The sequence below is a fragment of the Osmerus eperlanus genome, chromosome 3, assembly GCF_963692335.1.
Source record: "Osmerus eperlanus chromosome 3, fOsmEpe2.1, whole genome shotgun sequence".
Taxonomy (NCBI): domain Eukaryota; kingdom Metazoa; phylum Chordata; class Actinopteri; order Osmeriformes; family Osmeridae; genus Osmerus; species Osmerus eperlanus.
This window is the reverse complement of record NC_085020.1, coordinates 4064542-4084069: the sequence shown is the minus strand read 5'-3', so window position 1 is coordinate 4084069 and position 19528 is coordinate 4064542. Positions and strand designations below refer to the sequence as shown.

Sequence of the window (19528 nt, the reverse complement as noted above, 5' to 3'; positions counted from 1 at the left end):
AGCCTCGTGAACGGTGCTTTATTAAACGCTATTTGCCAGCACCAAGAAGAGGGCAAAGGAGCAACTAATTAGCATGAGACGTGGGTAGAGGTCCATGAAGGCCTCTATAAGAAAGGCTCCTTAAAAATGTCAGGGCCTGTATAAATAGATATATAGGGCCTACTTCCTTTCTCCTTCTTTTAAGTTCGTTAATGATTATGATCAGACACTAATCATCTGACATAGCCTAAGTGGAAGGTTTGCATTAATTACTAACGTTAATCTTCTGTTCTTTACCATAAAAAACATTATTTAAAATTCTCAGTGGTCAAAATAAGATAATTTTGCAGAATGGCACAAGTAGCCTAACCACCATTCCCCTGCCATTTACCTTCCTGAAGTTACCAGTTTTGACAGGCTTGCATTATCCTTTTTAGAAGTAAATAATTTCATGACATGCTCCATTTGATACCGCAATGTAAACAAACGTTGTACTGACGCGAAGCAGTCATTTGATGTAAGATAATTGTGTACCCAGTCATATTAAAACTATAACTGAACAATTCACTGAGTCCAATTAGAACGAATCTTTCTTAATGAGAGTTCCTAGCTATTGTTCACTAAAATGATTGGCGGACGGAACCGTTGACCATCAGTATTCAATAGACGTCTGAACGGTGGCGACAGATAATCACTAATGTATTTATCATGTGAAGCATGAGACGTAAATAGGAGTTTGTCAGATAAAATATTCAGCCTAACTGACATGGTCATGAGTCTTGAGGTTTTACGATGATCGGTGACCCAGATGACGGGATAAAATAATCCAAAACAGAAGAATGTTAAACCTTGCGTTGTGTTTTGGTTTGTCTATTTATATATAGGAAACCAGTTCTACCTTTACTACTCGTATGTGTGTATCGTGATCTACAGCACCCCCAAGTGTTTATGCCTAATAATCACACTCAGCATAAAACCCACATTCGTTTATTGGAGGACTCATTTAATTCATGTATTTTATGATTTGACATGTTAGTAATTGGATTGTGCGTAAATCATATGTTATTAAATCTTATCGGCAACTTTTACCTCTCTTTTCTGATTGACCAATGGGTTTATGGAATCAGATAACATTATCATCAAAGAAGCCTGTGAATGATACCGTTTCAGAACGGAGAGCGGGTCTGTTTCACCGGGAGCAGCCAATGCATTGCTCATAAGCCAACAAACGGTAAAACACGTCTCCCGCCTTAACGAAGGAGCATCATCACTCCGACACCTTTAAATCAGACCAGCGGATATTTGCGCTCGCGCGTCACTGAGTGGCCGCGGCACGCGGGTTGATTTTCGACTGGGTTTACTATGCATAGCGTTGATTGAGGTAGCGATGAAAAATACTATGTGCATCCTGGTACATCGTCTTTTGACAGTGCGATCACGGTGGGGAATGGACAGGAAAGACATCCACAATTCCTCTTCTACGTTCAGATGAATGGTAGGCATTTTGACGATCGCAGTGATGCTCGAGACCGTATGCGCTTATGTCAGCCATCCTATTGTTTTGCTCAGATAAGATATTGACTGGCCTACCTTTTCTACTATGAAAGAAATTCTGATAAAGTGCGACTATAAAACAGTAACCGGTTTATTCTTAAAAGCTGTATGGATGGATCATGGATTTATTTTTATTTTTTTTATTAGATCTCAAGAGATGTAGACAGAGCGTAGCCAATATATCGCATAGCTGTTTATTTTTACGTGTCAGATCAGATTTTGTTGGAGCAATAGACTAAAATGTGTTTATGAGATGAGACTAGTAAATAATAATCTAGTTTCTACGGACACACACACACACAGAGAGAGACAGAGAGAGAGAGCGATATAGAGCTCATGAGTACATAAGCAACCTCTCAATCAATGGGGATATTCTGTATCCTAGCAACCTTATTGAACTACATGGAAAATGTGTCCTTTTTCGTAATGTGTACCATAGTAGACAGTGTACTATAGACAGTAGCCTGGGATTGGACAGCAATAAGTAATGTACAGTGTACAAGTGTGCTACATGTTCTATTGATCATGTAGCCTAAAAAGTCAGCAATATTTTTAAATGATCTAGAAAGTCTTCCAGTAAATCCTAAAATATTCCCAAAGAGAGAATACATAGTCATCACAGAGTTCTTCATTTGCCAGGCCAAGACCAGCCCTGGGGGGTGGTAGATTGTATGGGGAGTCAGGTGGCTGAGCGGTTAGGGAACTGGGCTAGTAATCCAAAGGTTGCTGGTTCGATTCCCGGCTATGCAAACCAAATGACGTTGTGTCCTTGGGCAAGGCACTTCACCTTACTTGCCTCGGGGAGAATGTCCCTGTACTTACTGTAAGTCGCTCTGGATAAGAGCGTCTGCTAAATGACTAAATGTAAAATGACTAAATGTATAGGCTGCTGGCTAAAGACCTGTTGTTGGTGAGGCTACACTGTGTGGAATTACTGATTTGGATGCATCGCATGATCTGATTGTGGCTCTGTACACGCGGGCTCAGTTGAACTTCTCTTCCTCTCCTCTTTCTCTTCTCTCCATCTCTCCATCTGGTTTTCATGAGAGACGGCAGAAACAAATAGGAATCTCTTCAGTCATTTCACGGTATACATCCTGTACATATCTGAGCCCTCGTGACTTGAGGCATTCACACACCTCCTAGTCATCCTACTAGAGGAAGGCGACCAAACAGAAACAGGTCGCTAAGGAGACTGAAAACAGCAAGAGGGTGGAAAGAGTAAGATGGAAAGAGCATAGAGGAAAGAGTGCAGGTTAATATTTACATTTACATTTAGTCGACTCTCTTATCCAGAGCGACTTACAGTAAGTACAGGGACATTCCCCCAAGGCAAGTAGGGTGAAGTGTCTTGCCCAAGGACACAACGTCATTTGACATGGCCGGGAATCGAACTGGCAACCTTCAGATTACTAGCCCGGTTCCCTAAGCTCAGCCACCTGACTCCCTAATATCATCCGGTGTCCCCAGCCTCCATCCTCCCTGTCAGTCTCACCAGAGACCTGCCATGCCACTGGTTGGGAAATGTTGTGTTTCATTGGAAGGGGTCCTAACCCTGTCACAACCTCTCTGTCACACACAAACACAATCTCTGGCAGAGAGAGTAGGGGGAGGGAAGGACGGAGTGGGGTGGTGGCGGGGTGAGAGGAGGAGGAGGGGTGGGGGGGGGGCTGGTGAAGGAGAGAAGAGGGATGGGTTGTTGCCAAGGAGCCTATGACCTGGTTGCCGTGGCAACTACTACGCATAAGACTCGGCTACAGGGTCTGGTACTGCTCGGGGTTTTTTCAGAGGAACGCTCAGCCGGGGTCATTCTTCGCCCTCCCCACCCTCGGGATGTTTTCATCTTACATTTACATTTAGTCATTTAGCAGACGCTCTTATCCAGAGCGACTTACAGTAAGTACAGGGACATTCCCCCGAGGCAAGTAGGGTGAAGTGCCTTGCCTAAGGACACAACGTCAGTTGGCATGACCGGGAATCGAACTGGCAACCTTCGGATTACTAGCCCGATTCCCTCACCGCTCAGCCACCTGACTCCCCCACAACACTGACTTCATCAGTCAGTGTTGGTTGATGTGGCTTCCAGAACCTCCCATTGGTTTCACACGGTGGTACTGTAAACACAGCTATCTAATCCTACACCTGATCTCAACTCTACAATTCTCTTTTCCAGACCTCACCCGTGCATTTCTCTTCATTCTTCCTGGATGGAGTGGAGAGTGGAGAGAGGGTCACCTGGAATGAGCATGCTCCAGATTTGGGATTGAAGGACATGCACTGCATCGCGATGGGGAACACCACAGAACATTTAGTCATTTAGCAGACGCTCTTATCCAGAGCACCATCTCTATTATCCTACCCCCAAATAGCATTACGAAGGGTGGAAACCATAGCAACAGCGGAATCCTGGGAGAGAGCTCTTTTGAAGATGCTTGTGCCTTTCATCAGGGATACACCAAACACCAAGCTGCACCAGCAGGTGATCTACCAGGGGAACGGAAGACTAACAGGTGTGTGTGTGTGTGTGTGTGTGTGTGAGCACGTGTGGGTGTCAGTGTGTATGTCAGTGTAAGAGAGTGTGCGCATTTTTTTTTTGTTGTTTTATTATTGTATTTTATTTATCTCAGCCCTGCAAGGCCAGCTAAAAAACAGCTACATCTACGCCTTTATAACGGTGTGTGTCACAACACACTCTTCAGACGAGTCAGTGAGTGGGGAGAACTCTGAGGCTCCGCTTACGTAAGTGTCCACAAACCAACGTCAGATCCAGCCTCCCAGTTTCAAGCACTTCTGCCTCTGCTGCTGATTAAAAACTCACGCTCATGAGTAATGGTCCAATCACATCCAGTTTGGTGTCAAGAAAAGGCGCTTCAAATGAGGAGATCAGCTGTCTCTCTGTGACGGTGTCAGTTGACACTGATGAGACACTCGTCTGCCCACTACGCCAGGCTCAGTCACTGGGCTCAGGCACGTGTGTGTGTGTGTGTGTGTGTGTGTGTGTGTGTGTGTGTGTGTGTGTGTGTGTGTGTGTGTGTGTGTGGGCACCCTGTGCTAAAAGCTGAGTGGAACCACTCTGAATTTCTACTCCAGCTTTGTGAGTACTGAGCGGCAGCTCGGTAGTCAGTTTTTTTTTTTAACACTGACAACTAAAAAAAAGACAATACAAATGTTTCATGTTGTGTTCTGTGTTCTTTTCATCAGACATCGCCAAAACCACTTCTGATGGAGGACACTCTGAGGTACAAACGACAACAAGGAACAAGGATGTGTAACTGTCGTGGGACTGACATTGTTTGGTAACTTTGCCGTTGCCATGGCTTTTTGCAATGGCAGCTTGCTGGGTGGGTGTGGTCTGTTGGAGCCTATCGATCTGGGGGAGGGGCCAGAGATTGTGCCGTCACTGCCCGACGAGGAGGAGGAGGAGACCGCTTTGATGCCTGTCACGCTTCGCGTCACTCTCGCCGCCATAATGATCTTCATGATAACCATCGGTTTCCTCGGCAACGCCATCGTGTGCCTGATTGTTTACCAGAAGCCCGCCATGCGCTCGGCCATCAATCTTCTCCTGGCCACGCTCGCCTTTTCCGACATTATGCTCTCGCTGCTCTGCATGCCCTTCACCGCCGTTACCGTGGCAACCGCCGACTGGCGTTTCGGGGGCGGTTTCTGCCGGGCGTCCGTCATGCTGTATTGGCTGTTTGTGCTGGAGGGCGTGTCCATCCTCCTGATCATCAGCGTGGACAGGTTCCTGATCATCGTGCAGCGGCAGGACAAACTGACCCCTCACCGCGCCAAGCTGCTGATCGTCGCGTCCTGGGCGCTGAGTCTGTGCGTGGCGCTGCCCTCCGTGGTGGGCTGGAGGGCGGGCGCGGCGGGCATCGGGGGCGCCTGGGCGCCCCAGTGCGTCCTGGGATACAGCGAGTCCCTGGCGGACCGCGGCTACACCGTGCTGCTGGCCGTGGCGGTGTTCTTCGTGCCGTTCGGCGTCATGCTGTACTCCTACCTCTGCATCCTCAACACGGTGCGCCGCAACGCCCTGCGCATCCACAACCACACCAGCGACCAGGCCACCCTGCCCGCCCTCAACCAGGTCAGCAAGCTGGGGCTCACCGGCCTGCAGCGCCCCCCGCAGGTCAACGTAGACATGAGCTTCAAGACGCGGGCCTTCACCACCATCCTCATCCTCTTCATCGGGTTCTCGGTGTGCTGGCTGCCCCACACCGTGGTCAGCCTGCTGGCGGTGTTCAGTCGCAGGTTCTACTACAGCCCGGCGTTCTACCCCGTTAGCGTGAGCGCCTTGTGGCTCAGCTACCTTAAGACCGTCTTCAACCCCGTCATCTACTGCTGGAGGATCAGGAAGTTCAGGGAGGCCTGTCTGGAGTTCATGCCCAAGAGCTGCAGGCTGTGTCCCAGGGTGCCGGGCCGCAGCCGGAGGAGGGTGAGGCCCAGCAACATCTACGTCTGCAGCGAGACCCAGTCGGCAGTGTGAGGAACTCTGATGGGTGGGAGTTTTCAGTTACCTACCCGGGATTGAGTTTTGTCTGGCCCAGCGGAACCAACCGGCTTCAGGCAACTTGCTTGGAGCTCCAGGCAGACTCAAGCAAACACTCAAGCATATAAAAAGAACAAGTATTTCGACCCATATCTGCAATGTAGGTGACAGTGGCAACTCTGGGAAATCATGTGGTGTTTACTTACTTACTCGTGTAAGGTATTACTGCTCTTCCCATTACTGTAAAGTCATTAAGAAGATGTTGAAGACAGCTCTGGCGCCCATGTTGACTCTAGTCTCCCCTCGTATGTCCCATGTTGATGATCTATTGCTGTGTCCACACTTGTACGTCTCACTTTCTACTATCTCTCTCTCTCCGACCTTGGATGACGGATACTGTACCTCCCCTCCTTACCCCGTATGCATCTCTCTATTCTCCCCTCTCCTCTCTCTTTTACCTTCTATGCCCAATTCTGTCAAATCTTTGAATATATACTGTACAATGAATAATGATGCTCTCTGGTGGTTTTGTCTTATGATATCTCTTTGTCTCACTGACAAGGACAACAGACTAATAAGTTGCCTGGTCAGTTGTAACATAATAATATCTTAATAACTTTCCTCCCATTTTCCTGGCAGGAAGGGATAAGAATGTGCCAGGAAGTGACCAAATAATAACGTGAGTGGGAATCTGAATGTCAGTGACTTCTCTTTTGGTATGTTGGTGTTTTTGAGCAGAGTACATTGTTGTTCACTAGATGGTTGTTTTATATGTCTATATGTACAATAAAAAGTTTTGGAAAAGTTGTTATGAAATGTTAAAATGGAAGGTGCCTGATTATGTCATTATGTCATTCTTACAAATATGTCTGGATTCGAATGTTGTAAAAGAGAGATTTAAAATCTAAGAAAGAAAGCTGTAAACAGGTAGGCTTTGCTGGGAAACCCAGGTTAAACATACAGTTGCTTAAACAATGTCAATATGTGCTGATGTTGCTGAGATACTGAAATGGCCTTTTGATTGCTAGTGACTGAGTGATTTTATGTGGGTTTTTGCAAGATCCATGTTCATAAAAACTCCTCCAAATGCAACGCAATTACGGTGCTTCCTCTGGACTGACTAAGTTGCATTGTGTTATTTATTTATTTGCATTTACAGAAAAATACCACATTTGGAAAAACTCCCGTCTGACTAGGTATTAGATAACACTGTGCAACATTGAAAAGAGACATGGAAGTGTCTGACCTAACAAAGGGTTATTTCCTTGCCTTAACCGTCTGGCCAGCATATAACACTTGCAACATATTTGGAAGAAACTGAGAATGTTTATGTAAAATGTGTCCCTTGGAATTATTCTGCGGACTGTTCCTTTAACGCAGTGGCTGTTGGGACAGTGTGTTAGTCAAACATGGCGAGCATCAGTACAAGACGAGATGAGACACGCAGAACCAGCAATAAAACTGATTCCAAAGTAGATATATTACACCCTGAGCTCCTGTCTCGAGACTTTATACAACTAGTTCTACACGAGGTAAGCAACAGTGCCTATTTGGACCAAATTTGTTAATAGTCCCTAGTGGCTAGTGCTAGCTATCCAACTTAGCTTGCTAGCTAGCTAGCTACACCCGTTTTGAATGAGAATGACAGCTAGCTAAGCATAAGCGACACCATGTCGATAGCCAGTCTAGCTTTCCACTGTTTGCCCTTTAAGACAAAGGGTATTCTACTTGCTCTCGAATACTTACCAACCGACACATCTCCTCTCTAACAGAGAAATATAAGCACTGGAGAAGATGAGAGCCGTGACCGACTTACGGAACTCTACCTACGGCACATCATCCCTCTCCCGCAAAGAGAGCTGCCTAACAGCCGCTGGGGTCGGAAAATGGAACGGATGCGCCCACGACAGACCCCGGCCGGTGGACGTTCATACAGGTAAAGCCTAATATGAAGTTTTGAAAATAAAGCTTTAAAATGTTCAGTACAGTCAGTAAATAGACTGGTAAGAGAGACTTGAACTGTAGCCTTTTTGACTAGTAGTTCTGATCAGCTCTCTGTTGACTAGTGCATTATGTTTGACTATTATAATGGACATGAAAGGTTTTGCTAGTCTGAGTCTGTTTCTGCTCGCAGTTGTGACACGAGCGGGAAGCGGCCTTCTGTCGTGTTTGATGGCAGGTCATCTCACGTGGGGCCGGTGAGGCTGAAGAAACCAGAGGAAGCTCCAGGGTTTGGGGGAGGAACTGACCGGCTGAAGCCCCCGCCATCCGTCAACCTCTCCAACCCTGTACGCAGGCTGACCAGCTCCTCTTCCTCCTCCTCCTCCTCCCCCTCGTCCACCACAGTCAAGGTCTATGCGGGTCCAACAGGGAATGGTAGACTTGTCTCCCCATCATCAGTCTCTCTCAAAAGAGAGGCAGACAGCTCGGTAGGGAAACATACTCAAACACCACCAAAAAATGAAAATATTTCTCCATCTAAACAAATGTAAAAAATAATTTTAATTTGGTTTGTAGTTAAGGTATCTCCGAAGGACAAGATCTTTGATCTTTGAATGTCTGTGTTCACATGTTGTCTGTGTTTTCAGGGTGTGTCAAAGTCTCCAGAGGTGAAGAAGAAGATCCAGCATGTGACATGGCCGTGACCCCTTACTCCTCGACCCCTGACCCCTGGACCTCAACCCCTGGACCGTGACCCCTAGACCATGACTGTTGACCCATGTGGAAGGTTATGCACCACCTGGAAATGTCCTCAATAGCAGGTCACCACCCTACACACACTGCAGGGCTCTGTACCCACCCTCCTGCTGTGATGCTCAGTGATGTCACACTGCTCAGTGATGTCACACAGCAGACGTACCACCCTCCTGCTGTGATGCTCAGTGATGTCACACAGCAGATGTACCACCCTCCTGCTGTGATGCTCAGTGATGTCACACTGCTCAGTGATGTCACACAGCAGACGTACCACCCTCCTGCTGTGATGCTCAGTGATGTCACACAGCAGACGTAGCTCTAAACTTGGGAAGCAGTAGGATGTCTGGTTCACCTGCCTGACTGCTGGTGGCCCAGCCTGGCCTGGTTCTGTGTGGATGAGGAGGAAGACTGGAGGGTACCTGCCAGGCGGTCCTGGTAAAGGCTGTTCCAGCCCTCTCCTCCCACCTGTCGTGGCCTTGCAGACAAGTAGCCAGCTCCTCCACACCCTCAGATAGGACTGGACTCTCAACGTCTCTCGTTTTTTTTCTTCTTCCACCTTCTATTTATTAACTGTGTGATGATATAGCATGTAATCGGTAATGGAGGATGTGTTTGTGTGATTTATATAATGAGCTTCCTGAGAGTGTTGAGTGTGCTATGGAATTCATGGCTCTGATTAGTAGGCTGCAGTGTGTTTTTTTTGTGTGTTTTTTTACTGTAGGTTCATGGTAAGGAAATGCAATTTTAATTCAGCAAGGTGATATATGTCTCTGTCCATTAGGTGGAGCCATAGATGATGAGTTGGCTCTGTCATGTCTTGCTGTCAGTTATTAATTGCCATATAGATTGTTTACACATCGTTTGGTTCTTTTTAAAGTACTTTATTTGAATTTGAGGCACACAGACTTGATATAGGGTTCCCTTGTGACAGTGTATATCTTTGAGGTTTTGATTTGCTCAATTGTTTACACAGTATGTTCTGGTACCAGCTTTTATTAAGGTAAGATCTTTAAAGCAAAAACAATCTTGACAAAACTCCAATTTAAGTTTCTGTGTACTTGTTTGTACTATTCATTTATTTTAGTTCCTTAAAGACTGGCAACATGGCTCAAATGTGGATCTTTTGAACCCTTTAATGTAGCCCTTTTATAAGCCTGGTTCACATCGGGATTTCACATTCACTTTGGAACTCCACGGTTTCTGCTCTTCCAAACACACCACCTGTATAGCATACATATATATTTATATAAACTCTGAATATATATTTCATATCTGTATATAATTGATTATCACATCAGACACTCATGCACCTCAAAACGCCAAATGGATATGTATAGATTATCAAGCCTTTACATGCAAGAAGCAAGATTTTGCAGAAGATGTTGCACTCTGACAGTCAAATATAGTCACAGGTTAGGTTACTGTAATTCATATTAGCTAAACGGGTTAGTTAGTTCTAGCAGCCTGTGTCTGCTTTGTCATCCAGACAGTCAGGCAGCCAGGCAGAGTTGTAGCGGTACTGGAGCTTTTTGCTCTGGGTTTGCGTACTCATAGATCCTCTCTGACCGAATCAAAAGTGACCAATCACAACCATCGGCCGTTTATTGCCACCCCAATCAGATATCTTTGCCGCACTCCGGGCACAGGATGTCGTCGCGCTCGGTGAGGAAGCCACGCCCCACCAGGGACACGGAGCACTTCTTACAGTTGAAGCAGTCGTTGTGCCATTGGCGCTCCTCGAAGGAGATGTACTTACTGCCTCCCAGACCTGGAGGGAGAGGAAGAGAAGAGGGGGGAGAAGGAGGGAGGGTGAGGGAGAGAGGGAGGGGGAGAGAGAGCTGGTCAGGACAGGCAGGCAAGATGGGACTTAAATTGTCAGTGGCAGTTGGAGCAAACTGTTAGAAAACAGACACCAGTCAGAAGCATAGATCGATGGAGAGTAAATTAGATGTATGGATGGATAGTACATGCTGGAGGGAGGGAGGGAGATGGAACCCTGTGCTCACCGCTGATGGGGGTGGTGCAAGAGGCACACTTCTTGGCGTACAGGTTGCAGAAGCAGTTGAGGCAGTAGGCAAAGTCGTCTCGAGAGGTGAAACGCTGGCCTGACAGCTGCTGCTTGCAACTGGTACACAGGAAGCAGTCTTTGTGCCAGGGCTGCTCTCGGTAGGTCACCCCCCCAGTGGTGATTGGCTGAGAGGATGAAGGGATAAGAGAGAAAGTTCACACATAGCTCCTATTGGTCAGGTAAATGTCAATCACACACAAAGTCCTGAGATGATAATATGAGAGGATGAGACGGGACAGATCATTCCAGACAAATATAATATCTGCTGCAGAACTAAAATCAACTAGAATGAACTAGAAAGACCTACAATAACAGATACTCTATGTAAATAACAGTGCTGAATAGCGCAGGGATTAAACCAACCTTCTTGCACTGCACACACTGCATGGCAAACTGCTTCTCGTAGCAGGGCACACAGAAGTTGTTATTCTCCTTGGGGATGAAGCTCTTGGTGCCGATGGGCTGCTGGCAGCGCTGGCATGTGAAGCAGGTCTCATGCCAGCTGTTCCCCTTGTGCTCCATCTTCCTGGAGCCTGGAGGAGACACGAGATAGACCGAGGGGGGGGGGGGGGGGGGGGGAGGGGGTGGAGGAAAGAGGTTTTCATTCACATTCATCTAAGCCTAATGAGAGCAGAGAAAGTTTGGGAGAGAGTGGTCTGTTTTGATCAAATCCTGCCTCTGGGAACAGACATGCTCTATTTCCTGTGTAACATACTCTAGGTGATGTCACGTATAAACACACTGAGAGACTGAATCTTTGGGGTCTAAGTTTGTTATTGAAATGTGCGGTTGCCTGTAGTCTGCCTCCTTCCCTCTCTGTGTGCCTTGCTGCCTCCCTTCCTCCATGTCTGCCTGCCTACTTGCTTGTGTCTAATGCCTCCTACTCCCCTAACCAAGTGCATCCCAGATCAACCTGTTACTCCTGCAGGTCTTACCAGGCATGATGGTCTTCTTGCACTCATGGCACTTGGAGGAATACTCGTTGGAGTAGCACTCTGTGCAGAGCAGCTGGTCATCCTTGGTGGAGAAGGGCTTGTCCACCAGGGAGCGTTTACACTGGAAGCACTGGAAACAGTCCTCGTGCCAGTGGCGGTCCTTATAGGACAGGTCCTATGGAAGGGACCAGAAGGAGTGATTAGACAGTGTGTGTGTGCGTGTGTACATCAATAAGGGTGTGTCGAAATACACCTGAGCCAACTCCTAGGAATTCAAATGAGATTGAAGTGTGTGAGAGAGAAAAAGAAGAGGGAAAAAATATTGTGTGTATGTTTGTGTGTTCACCTCACCCTGGTGTTGCATCCGATGGGCTTCTTGCAGTCTTCACAGGTGTTGGAGTAGAGGCTCTCGTAACACTTCACACAGTAGGGGTTCTCCTCCCGGAGAACATACTTCTTCCCAAACAGGGACTCCTTGCAGTAGTGGCAGTCGTAGCGCTCTGTCATCCTGGCTGTTGGACTGGTCCACTCTGCTCAACTGAGAAGAGAGAGAGAGAGGGAGGGAGGAAGGGAGGAAGCAGAGGAGGGGGAGGGAGGATAGGCGGGGGGAAAGGAGAGTTTAAGTCACTTTTATAAATGAGCAAGATTGGAATTTCATTCATGTTTGTAGCATTGACTTCCTGCTTTCCAAAGCAAAACTAAACGGCTTTTCCCTTTTGCATGAAGACAGGTATGTTCAGACATAAGACAAATTATTGTACATACAGTACACCACATTGTTGTAAGACTAAACCGGCCTGGCAAGCAAACAAGATTTAGCATCTCTATACAGGTTCCTCTGTGTAGACAAGTGTTTTTAAGCTTTTCCTTTTTAAACCGATTCAAAGTTCAAGGGCGCCTTTCTGAAAGCCAACGAGTGAATTAGGGCACATGACAACATCGCATCATATCTCTCTCGCTCAGCACATCACTTTAAGTGTCAGTCTGCAGTTTCACATCTTTCCGTCTCTCATATTCTCTCTTTCTTTCTCTATTGTAATCTTCAAGCCATTCTCCCTGGTGTCTGGGTGGAGGAATGACAGATGAGCTGGTATAAATAGCTCCAATCACTGACACAGAGACAGAGAGAGAGAGAGAGAGAGAGAGAGAGAGAGAGAGAGAGAGAGAGAGAGACAGACGACTTCTGCCCTGTGGCATACCAACACTCACTAATGTCACTCTGCACCCACCCATCCATCAGATCACCTCACACTGTCATCACCATCACATTGTATCCCCTCCGCCTGCCTGCCTGTGTGTGTGTGCGTGTGCGTGTGTGTATGTATGTATTATAATGGCTACTCACACTGCAGCTGTTAACAGTTCTGCCCCTGGTAAGACCTCTGCTTATCCTCAACTGTTTTCCCCGACGGTCGCTCTGTGAAGACCAGCGATGACTGTCTTTGTGTGTGTGTGTGTGTGTGTGTGAGAGTGTAAGTCCCCAGTGTCCCAAACACACGACTGTCCACGCTCTGCCCTTCTCCTCTCCTCACCCCTTTCCTCTCCTCACCCCTCTCCTCCTCTCCTCCTCTCCAGCCCACACTGCCGTCTGCCTGTCCATTTCTCAGCCATGGTTTGACCATATAAGGAGTCAGAGGAAAACCAAAGAATGTCCCTCTCTGACTTCAATTCCTCCTCTCACTTTTTCACTCGCTCTCTTCCTCCGCTACTAGCAGGCTCTCTGCCCCTTCACCCTGTTCTGCGGCTACCCACACACACACTCACACTAGACACACACAGTCACACACACACACTCACACTAGACACACACACTCACACTAGACACACACGCTGCACACAGACACATACTCGCACACACAGACATGTACACACTATGCTACACGCACACAAACTCACGCACACTCTTACGCCTGATGCTCTCCGTTGTTCCTCCTACTTTACAGCTTCCCAATCCTCTCATTATCTCTCCTAGATTGCATTTCCTATTTCTGGCTCTGGCTCTCCTGCCTGGGACTCTGGGGACATCACAGTATGTCACTGTCTGTTACCCTAATAACCAAGGGCTGAAGAAGCTATTTGGTGTACTGGTCCTCTAACCATCTCCACATTTCTTCCAAATCCCTCTCACCACCCCTCCCACATTCCCTCTCTCTCTGTTAGCCTATCCATGACTCACCTAGCTTACATCAAGGCTCCATCCCACTCCTAAAATACAACCAGATCAACCAAGCTGCCAGGAATAAAACCACCATCTATTCGGGGGATTGCCAACAGCTGTTTCCTACAGCCCCGATGTTCTCTCGCATGGGGGCGACCCACGCATGCCAAAACGAGCGCACGCCAGATACCAGCCAACTGTCTAGGGGCGTGCCAGGAGAGAGAGGGGGGGGCACTCCTGGGAGAGTGGGGGGATGTGGGGGTGTCATTCGGTGGTAGGAGCCCCCCTAACAGGGGCAGTGTCCCATTAAGCCAAGCCCTCACCGGTCAGACCCAAGCCCTCACCGGTCAGACCCAAGCCCTCACTGGTCAGACCCAAGCCCTCACCGGTCAGACCCAAGCCCTCACTGGTCAGACCCAAGCACTCACTGGTCAGACCCAAGCCCTCACCGGTCAGACCCAATCCCTCACTGGTCAGACCCAAGCCCTCACCGGTCAGACCCAAGCCCTCACTGGTCAGACCCAAGCCCTCACTGGTCAGACCCAAGCCCTCACCGGTCAGACCCAAGCCCTCACTGGTCAGACCCAAGCCCTCACTGGTCAGACCCAATCCCTCACCGGTCAGACCCAAGCCCTCACTGGTCAGACCCAAGCCCTCACTGGTCAGACCCAATCCCTCACCGGTCAGACCCAAGCCCTCACCGGTCAGACCCAAGCCCTCACTGGTCAGACCCAATCCCTCACCGGTCAGACCCAAGCCCTCACCGGTCAGACCCAATCCCTCACCGGTCAGACCCAAGCCCTCACTGGTCAGACCCAAGCCCTCACTGGTCAGACCCAATCCCTCACCGGTCAGACCCAAGCCCTCACCGGTCAGACCCAAGCCCTCACTGGTCAGACCCAAGCCCTCACTGGTCAGACCCAAGCCCTCACCGGTCAGACCCAAGCCCTCACTGGTCAGACCCAAGCCCTCACCGGTCAGACCCAAGCCCTCACCGGTCAGACCCAAGACCTCACTGGTCAAACCAGACAGGATGCACATCTCCCTCACCACAGCCCTTAAGACTGGGTCAGTTACTGTCACCAAATACTTGGGGCGTGCTTGATTTAGTTCACCCAGCGTGTGGTGAAACCAACACTCCCATAAGAGACAAATGTGAAGCTAATTAAATGCTTTCAAGAAGCTGAAGTACTGTATGTAATTCATCTCAAGTCTACAGAGACAAGGATTTACTTGAGGCGTTGTATTTCACACTACACAAACAATCATTTAGTAAGCAGTCTATTGCTTGTTTGTGTTTTAGTTGTAAAAAGCATCTGGTGGTATAATTGTACTGTGTGTAGTGAAATGTATGATCATTGCAGAAACTGTCTTTTTTTTTAAGGAAAGAATCATTCAGTATAACGTTGCTAACATGTTGTGTCTGTCGTGTGTCTGTGTGTGTCTGTCGTGTGTCTGTCGTGTGTCTGTCGTGTGTCTGTGTGTGTCTGTTGTGTGTCTGTGTGTGTCTGTCGTGTGTCTGTCGTGTGTCTGTGTGTGTCTGTCGTGTGTCTGTCGTGTGTCTGTGTGTGTCTGTCGTGTGTCTGTCGTGTGTCTGTCGTGTGTCTGTGTGTGTCTGTCGTGTGTCTGTCGTGTGTCTGTCGTGTGTCTGTGTGTGTCTGTCGTGTGTCTGTCGTGTGTCTGTGTGTGCATGCGTGTGTATGAGTGTGTGTGTGTATCTGTGTGAGATGGCATTGTCATCAGTTATACAGCACTTGAAAATAGCTTTCAATACATTCACTCACGCACATACACATACCCATTGTCTAAACAATGATGTTGCCATGGAACACTTGGATGACACAATTAGATGTCCAGTGAGTTAGAGAACAGACAGTGGGGTTTGACTCCAGCTGTAATTGTCAGTCACGGGAATCAGATGATCAAGCAGGGTTGTCATTAGTGTTCTCTCTCTTCTCATCTCTCTCTCTCTCATCTCTCTCAGAGAGGTTGTAAAACTCTCTCTCTGTCATCTCTCAAACAGCCAACAGCTGACAAACAGATAAACAGACTCAGTTTTCTTGTGTGTGTTTCTCTGTGTGTGTGTGTGTGTGTGTGTGTGAACTTTGATGGATGGTTAGCAAAGTGTCTTATATCTCCTGCCTGTCAAAGGCTTGTGTAAACTCACCTCACTTGAAGTTTTAGGGTTAAGTGTATAAATAACCTTGAGGGCTTTGAACAGGCCCCACTCCCACACCACACACACACACACACACAGATGCTTGAACAGGTGGTAGACGCTAAATGCAATATCTTCCAATTACTATTGCGAGGCTTCAATATGCTTCCCTAGTATGTGCTTACTAGTGCATTTCTCTTGCGTCACGATGGTCACAGCAGTAATGAAGATAGAACTGGCAAGTAGGTGCTGAAATGCTCTCGTTGACCTTATAACCTAACATCTACTCTCACTGTACAGCCCTATCTAGTAAAACAAGGCTTTGAAATGACATGCCTTTCAATATTTGAAAATCATACTAACATTTGAACCGAGACATTATCCTCATGACACTTGGCCTGCACTCACAGCATTCCTCAAACGTTCCAAGAGCTCATTTCAAACTGGAAAAATCACTTCGTTTCTTTAAAGTAGTCAAATTTCATGAAGTCATTCATGCATTCATTCATTCTAAATGTACAAACAAGAGCTACGCACACAAACATGAGACAGAACAGGAGGGGAGGTGAAAAGGACAAAAGTGGGAATGAAAGAATGAAGGAATGTCAGTAAGCTGTGGAGAGGCTGCCAGGGAGAACGCCAGTGGAGGTGGACAGTGTGAAGGAATTTTAAAGAAGTGACAGAACAGGAAAAGCTGCCGGTCGTGAGAGAAAGAGAGAGAGAGGAGGGAGAGCAGAAGGGAGGGATGTGCAGGTTTCTGGTCACGTTGAGGAAGAAGAGAGAAGAGTCCAATAGAAGATGGGATGGGTGAATGGATGGAGGGATGAATGGACAGACAGACAGACTGGTGGAGGAGGAGGAATGAGCACAGCGAGGTCTTACCTTCTTCTCAGAGAAGTGTGTGTCTGTGAGGAGTCTGCTCAGACTGAGGGGAGAGTTGCAGGGCGCTCTCTAGTCACCTCTGATTGGATTACCCCACCCAGAGAGGATTAATTGGGACAGGGGTGAGGGAGGGCCAGGAGGGGGGGGGGGGGATGGAGGAGGGCCAGGAGGGGGGTGAGGGAGGGCCAGGAGGGGGGTGAGGGAGGGATGGAGGGGGGTATGAGAGAAGCCCAGAGAGGAAGGGGGGGGGGGCTGAGGAAGGGATAGAGGGGGGAAAGAGAGAGGCATCGAGGGCCATAGAGGAAGGGGGAGGAGCATCGGTGGAGTGAGGGAGGGGAAAGGCTTTCTTTTTTGAGATAGGCTATAAATACTGTGGCGCAACAGGAGATAAAACCCACTCTCTCTCTGTCTCTCTCTTTCTCGCTGTCTCTCTATTTCTCTCTCTCTCTCTTTGTCTTTCTCTGTCTCTCTCTGTCTTTCTCTCTCTCCATCATTCAGTAACTATGGCACAGTGGTGGGCCTGTAACCTTTTAAGGCCTCACTTGGTAATTTACTTCCCCTGACACTGACACCCACACACACGACACACACACGACACACACACACACACGCTGCTGTGGAATAGACCATGATGGCCCAACTCTCTCTCAGCTCTTGAGACACAATATGTCCCTCCATCCTTGTTGTTTCCATAACCCTCTTCTTATATTCCATCCCGTTCCCCTCTCAATCTTCTCCAATCTTCTCCTCTCACTGTCTTCTGTCTCTGTCTCTCTCTTTCTTTGTCTCCCCACAAAAATCCTCTCATCCCTCTCTATCCCTTTTTCATTAAGGAGTGAAAGCCAATAACAACAAATATTCATGGGTTGACTTTGACTTTAGCTTGACAGCCTACCCTTTGTCTGCACTTGGCGGCACTCTTCTTTACGTTTTTACAACTAACATCTCTTGGAAAAACACGAATAATCAGCTGTGATCATGAATCAACTTTCGGTAAAATTAAATTGTATTCATGAATTTGGAGTCGTCACCTGCACGTTCGCATAAGCAAACACACAAAGTTAGCGCACTCACACACTAACTCAAACACAAAAAGTTAGCGCACTCACACACTCACTCAAACACACGCACACATCAGTCCATTGTTACAGCTTGCTACAGTGGTATTCCCTGTGGTACCTAGTTGGAAAGTATGCAATGCGTCAAAAAAGAAACCTTTCCCATCTCGCCCCTCTCTCTCTCTCTCTCTCTCTCTCTCTCTCTCTCTCTTTCTCCTTCCTTCCTTCCTTCCCTCCCTCTCCCTTTCTTCTTCTGCTTCTGATGAAAACTTCATTCAAACCGTTTCTTGATCCACCACACTTTCTCTCCAACGTCACGTTTGTTTTGATTGCCCCTCTCTCTCTCTTTGTGTGTGGGATGCTGTCCAGACTAGTGATGAAAGCACCTTCGCATGGTTTCCCAGAAAATTCTAGCGCTATTTTCTGCACCTCCATGCTCTCTTGTTCACACTTCCCCCTTTCACTCACTCCACCCCTCTCTCTCTCTCTCTCTCTCTCTCTCTCTCTCTCTCTCTCTCTCTCTCTCTCTCTCTCTCTCTCTCTCTCTCTCTCTCTCTCTCTCTCTCTCTATCTCTATCTCTCTCTCTCTCTCTCTCTCTCTCTCTCTCTCTCTCTCTCTCTATCTCTCTCTATCTCTCTCTCTCTCTCTCTATCTCTCTCTCTCTCTCTCTCTCTCTCTGACTTCATCTCTCTACCACCCTTCACTTTCCCTCACACTGTCTCTCTCCCTCTCTCCATCCCTGTCACTCTCTCTCTCTCTTTCTCTCTACCACCCTTCTCTTTCTCTTCATCTCTCTCTCTGTAGGCAGGTTTTCCTGACCTCAGGTCTCTGGTCTCTCTCAAGGGAAAGGGAGAGAGGACTGAGTGTGAGTAAGAGAGGGAGCAGAGGGTGAATGTGTCATTGCTCTGCCTGTCACACTCAAGTACTCTATTTGTAGACGACTGTAAAGATTGTGGTGTGCACTGACAGTATAATCAGCTGTGTGTGTGTGTTTACCTGTGTGTGCGTGTGTGTGTTTGTGACAGAGAGATGGAGTGAACACCATAGGTCTAAGCCGTTTATTCCTATGCCAACCACATAAGCAAACACTTTCCGATGTCAAAGCATCGTCTCTCCACACCCTGATAAACGACCTTGGAAGGGATCTTGAAACCTTCAAATGCATGTCCGTTACTGTAATGTTGTATATTGTAGCAACAGTACTTTAAACGATTTAAAGAACTCCATATGCTTACATTACATTTACATTTATTCATTTAGCAGATGCTTTTATCCAAAGTGACTTCCAAGAAAGAGCTTTACCAAAGTGCATAGGTCAATGATCATGAACAACGAGATAGCCCCAAAACATCGTGGGTAGCCAAAACATGAAGCATACATTGTGAAAACTAAATAAGTGCCAATGGGAAGAAACATAAGAGCATGTAGTTAAACAAGTTACAATTAAACAACATGAACCTCAAAGTGCAAAAGTGTACCTGTAGAAAAGCTTATGCTGAGTAGATTGGTTATTTTAAGTACTTTGGTGACAAGTTATGGACCGAAT

The 19528-nt window shown here is 47.5% G+C and overlaps 3 protein-coding genes across 7 annotated transcripts; 2 read left to right on the top strand and 1 right to left on the bottom strand.

Annotated features, from left to right (window-relative positions):
• Positions 1–3875: 3875 nt before the first annotated feature.
• gpr45 (G protein-coupled receptor 45) lies at positions 3876–6867 on the top strand. Of its 2 annotated transcripts, none has more exons than XM_062455596.1 (2): positions 3876–4043; positions 4735–6867. In XM_062455596.1, the coding sequence occupies exon 2, from the start codon at positions 4847–4849 to the stop codon at positions 6020–6022; it is 1176 nt and encodes a 391-aa protein (XP_062311580.1). In that variant the 5' UTR covers positions 3876–4043; positions 4735–4846; the 3' UTR covers positions 6023–6867. The 2 variants fall into 2 exon arrangements, with proteins under 2 accessions (XP_062311580.1, XP_062311578.1); XM_062455594.1 differs by lacking the exon at positions 3876–4043 and adding an exon at positions 4249–4272.
• Positions 6868–7396: 529 nt separating this feature from the next.
• On the top strand, positions 7397–9829 carry c3h2orf49 (chromosome 3 C2orf49 homolog). 2 transcript variants are annotated; one of them, XR_009929730.1, is made up of 5 exons: positions 7397–7557; positions 7798–7961; positions 8160–8454; positions 8614–8926; positions 9017–9829. XR_009929730.1 is itself a non-coding variant. In XM_062456597.1 (4 exons), the coding sequence occupies exons 1-4, from the start codon at positions 7435–7437 to the stop codon at positions 8668–8670; spliced, it is 639 nt and encodes a 212-aa protein (XP_062312581.1). In that variant the 5' UTR covers positions 7397–7434; the 3' UTR covers positions 8671–9829. The 2 variants fall into 2 exon arrangements, 1 of the variants encoding a protein (XP_062312581.1); XM_062456597.1 differs by having other exon boundaries at positions 8614–9829.
• Positions 9583–17045, bottom strand: fhl2a (four and a half LIM domains 2a). 3 transcript variants are annotated; one of them, XM_062456596.1, is made up of 7 exons: positions 13071–13230; positions 12077–12263; positions 11726–11900; positions 11154–11323; positions 10729–10915; positions 10334–10490; positions 9836–9943 (listed from the first exon to the last, which is right to left on the bottom strand). In XM_062456596.1, exons 2-6 carry the CDS (start codon positions 12230–12232, stop codon positions 10339–10341), a joined length of 840 nt encoding a protein of 279 aa, XP_062312580.1. In that variant the 5' UTR covers positions 12233–12263; positions 13071–13230; the 3' UTR covers positions 9836–9943; positions 10334–10338. The 3 variants fall into 3 exon arrangements, with proteins under 3 accessions (XP_062312579.1, XP_062312578.1, XP_062312580.1); XM_062456595.1 differs by lacking the exon at positions 13071–13230 and adding an exon at positions 16924–17045 and having other exon boundaries at positions 9583–10490; XM_062456594.1 differs by having other exon boundaries at positions 9583–10490; positions 13071–13226.
• Between the last annotated feature and the right edge of the window lie 2483 nt (positions 17046–19528).

Excerpts from the sequence above, each read along its gene's own strand:
- gpr45 (XM_062455596.1), top strand. The coding sequence starts at position 4,847 with ATGGCTTTTTGCAATGGCAGCTTGCTGGGTGGGTGTGGTCTGTTGGAG.
- fhl2a (XM_062456595.1), bottom strand. The coding sequence starts at position 12,232 with ATGACAGAGCGCTACGACTGCCACTACTGCAAGGAGTCCCTGTTTGGG. Across the intron at positions 11,324-11,725 it reads CAAGAAGACCATCATGCCTG|GCTCCAGGAAGATGGAGCAC; the intron begins GTAAGACCTGCA and ends TGTCTCCTCCAG. Across the intron at positions 10,916-11,153 it reads AGTGTGTGCAGTGCAAGAAG|CCAATCACCACTGGGGGGGT; the intron begins GTTGGTTTAATC and ends TCATCCTCTCAG.
- c3h2orf49 (XM_062456597.1), top strand. The coding sequence starts at position 7,435 with ATGGCGAGCATCAGTACAAGACGAGATGAGACACGCAGAACCAGCAAT. Across the intron at positions 7,962-8,159 it reads GCCGGTGGACGTTCATACAG|TTGTGACACGAGCGGGAAGC; the intron begins GTAAAGCCTAAT and ends TTCTGCTCGCAG. Across the intron at positions 8,455-8,613 it reads AAAGAGAGGCAGACAGCTCG|GGTGTGTCAAAGTCTCCAGA; the intron begins GTAGGGAAACAT and ends CTGTGTTTTCAG.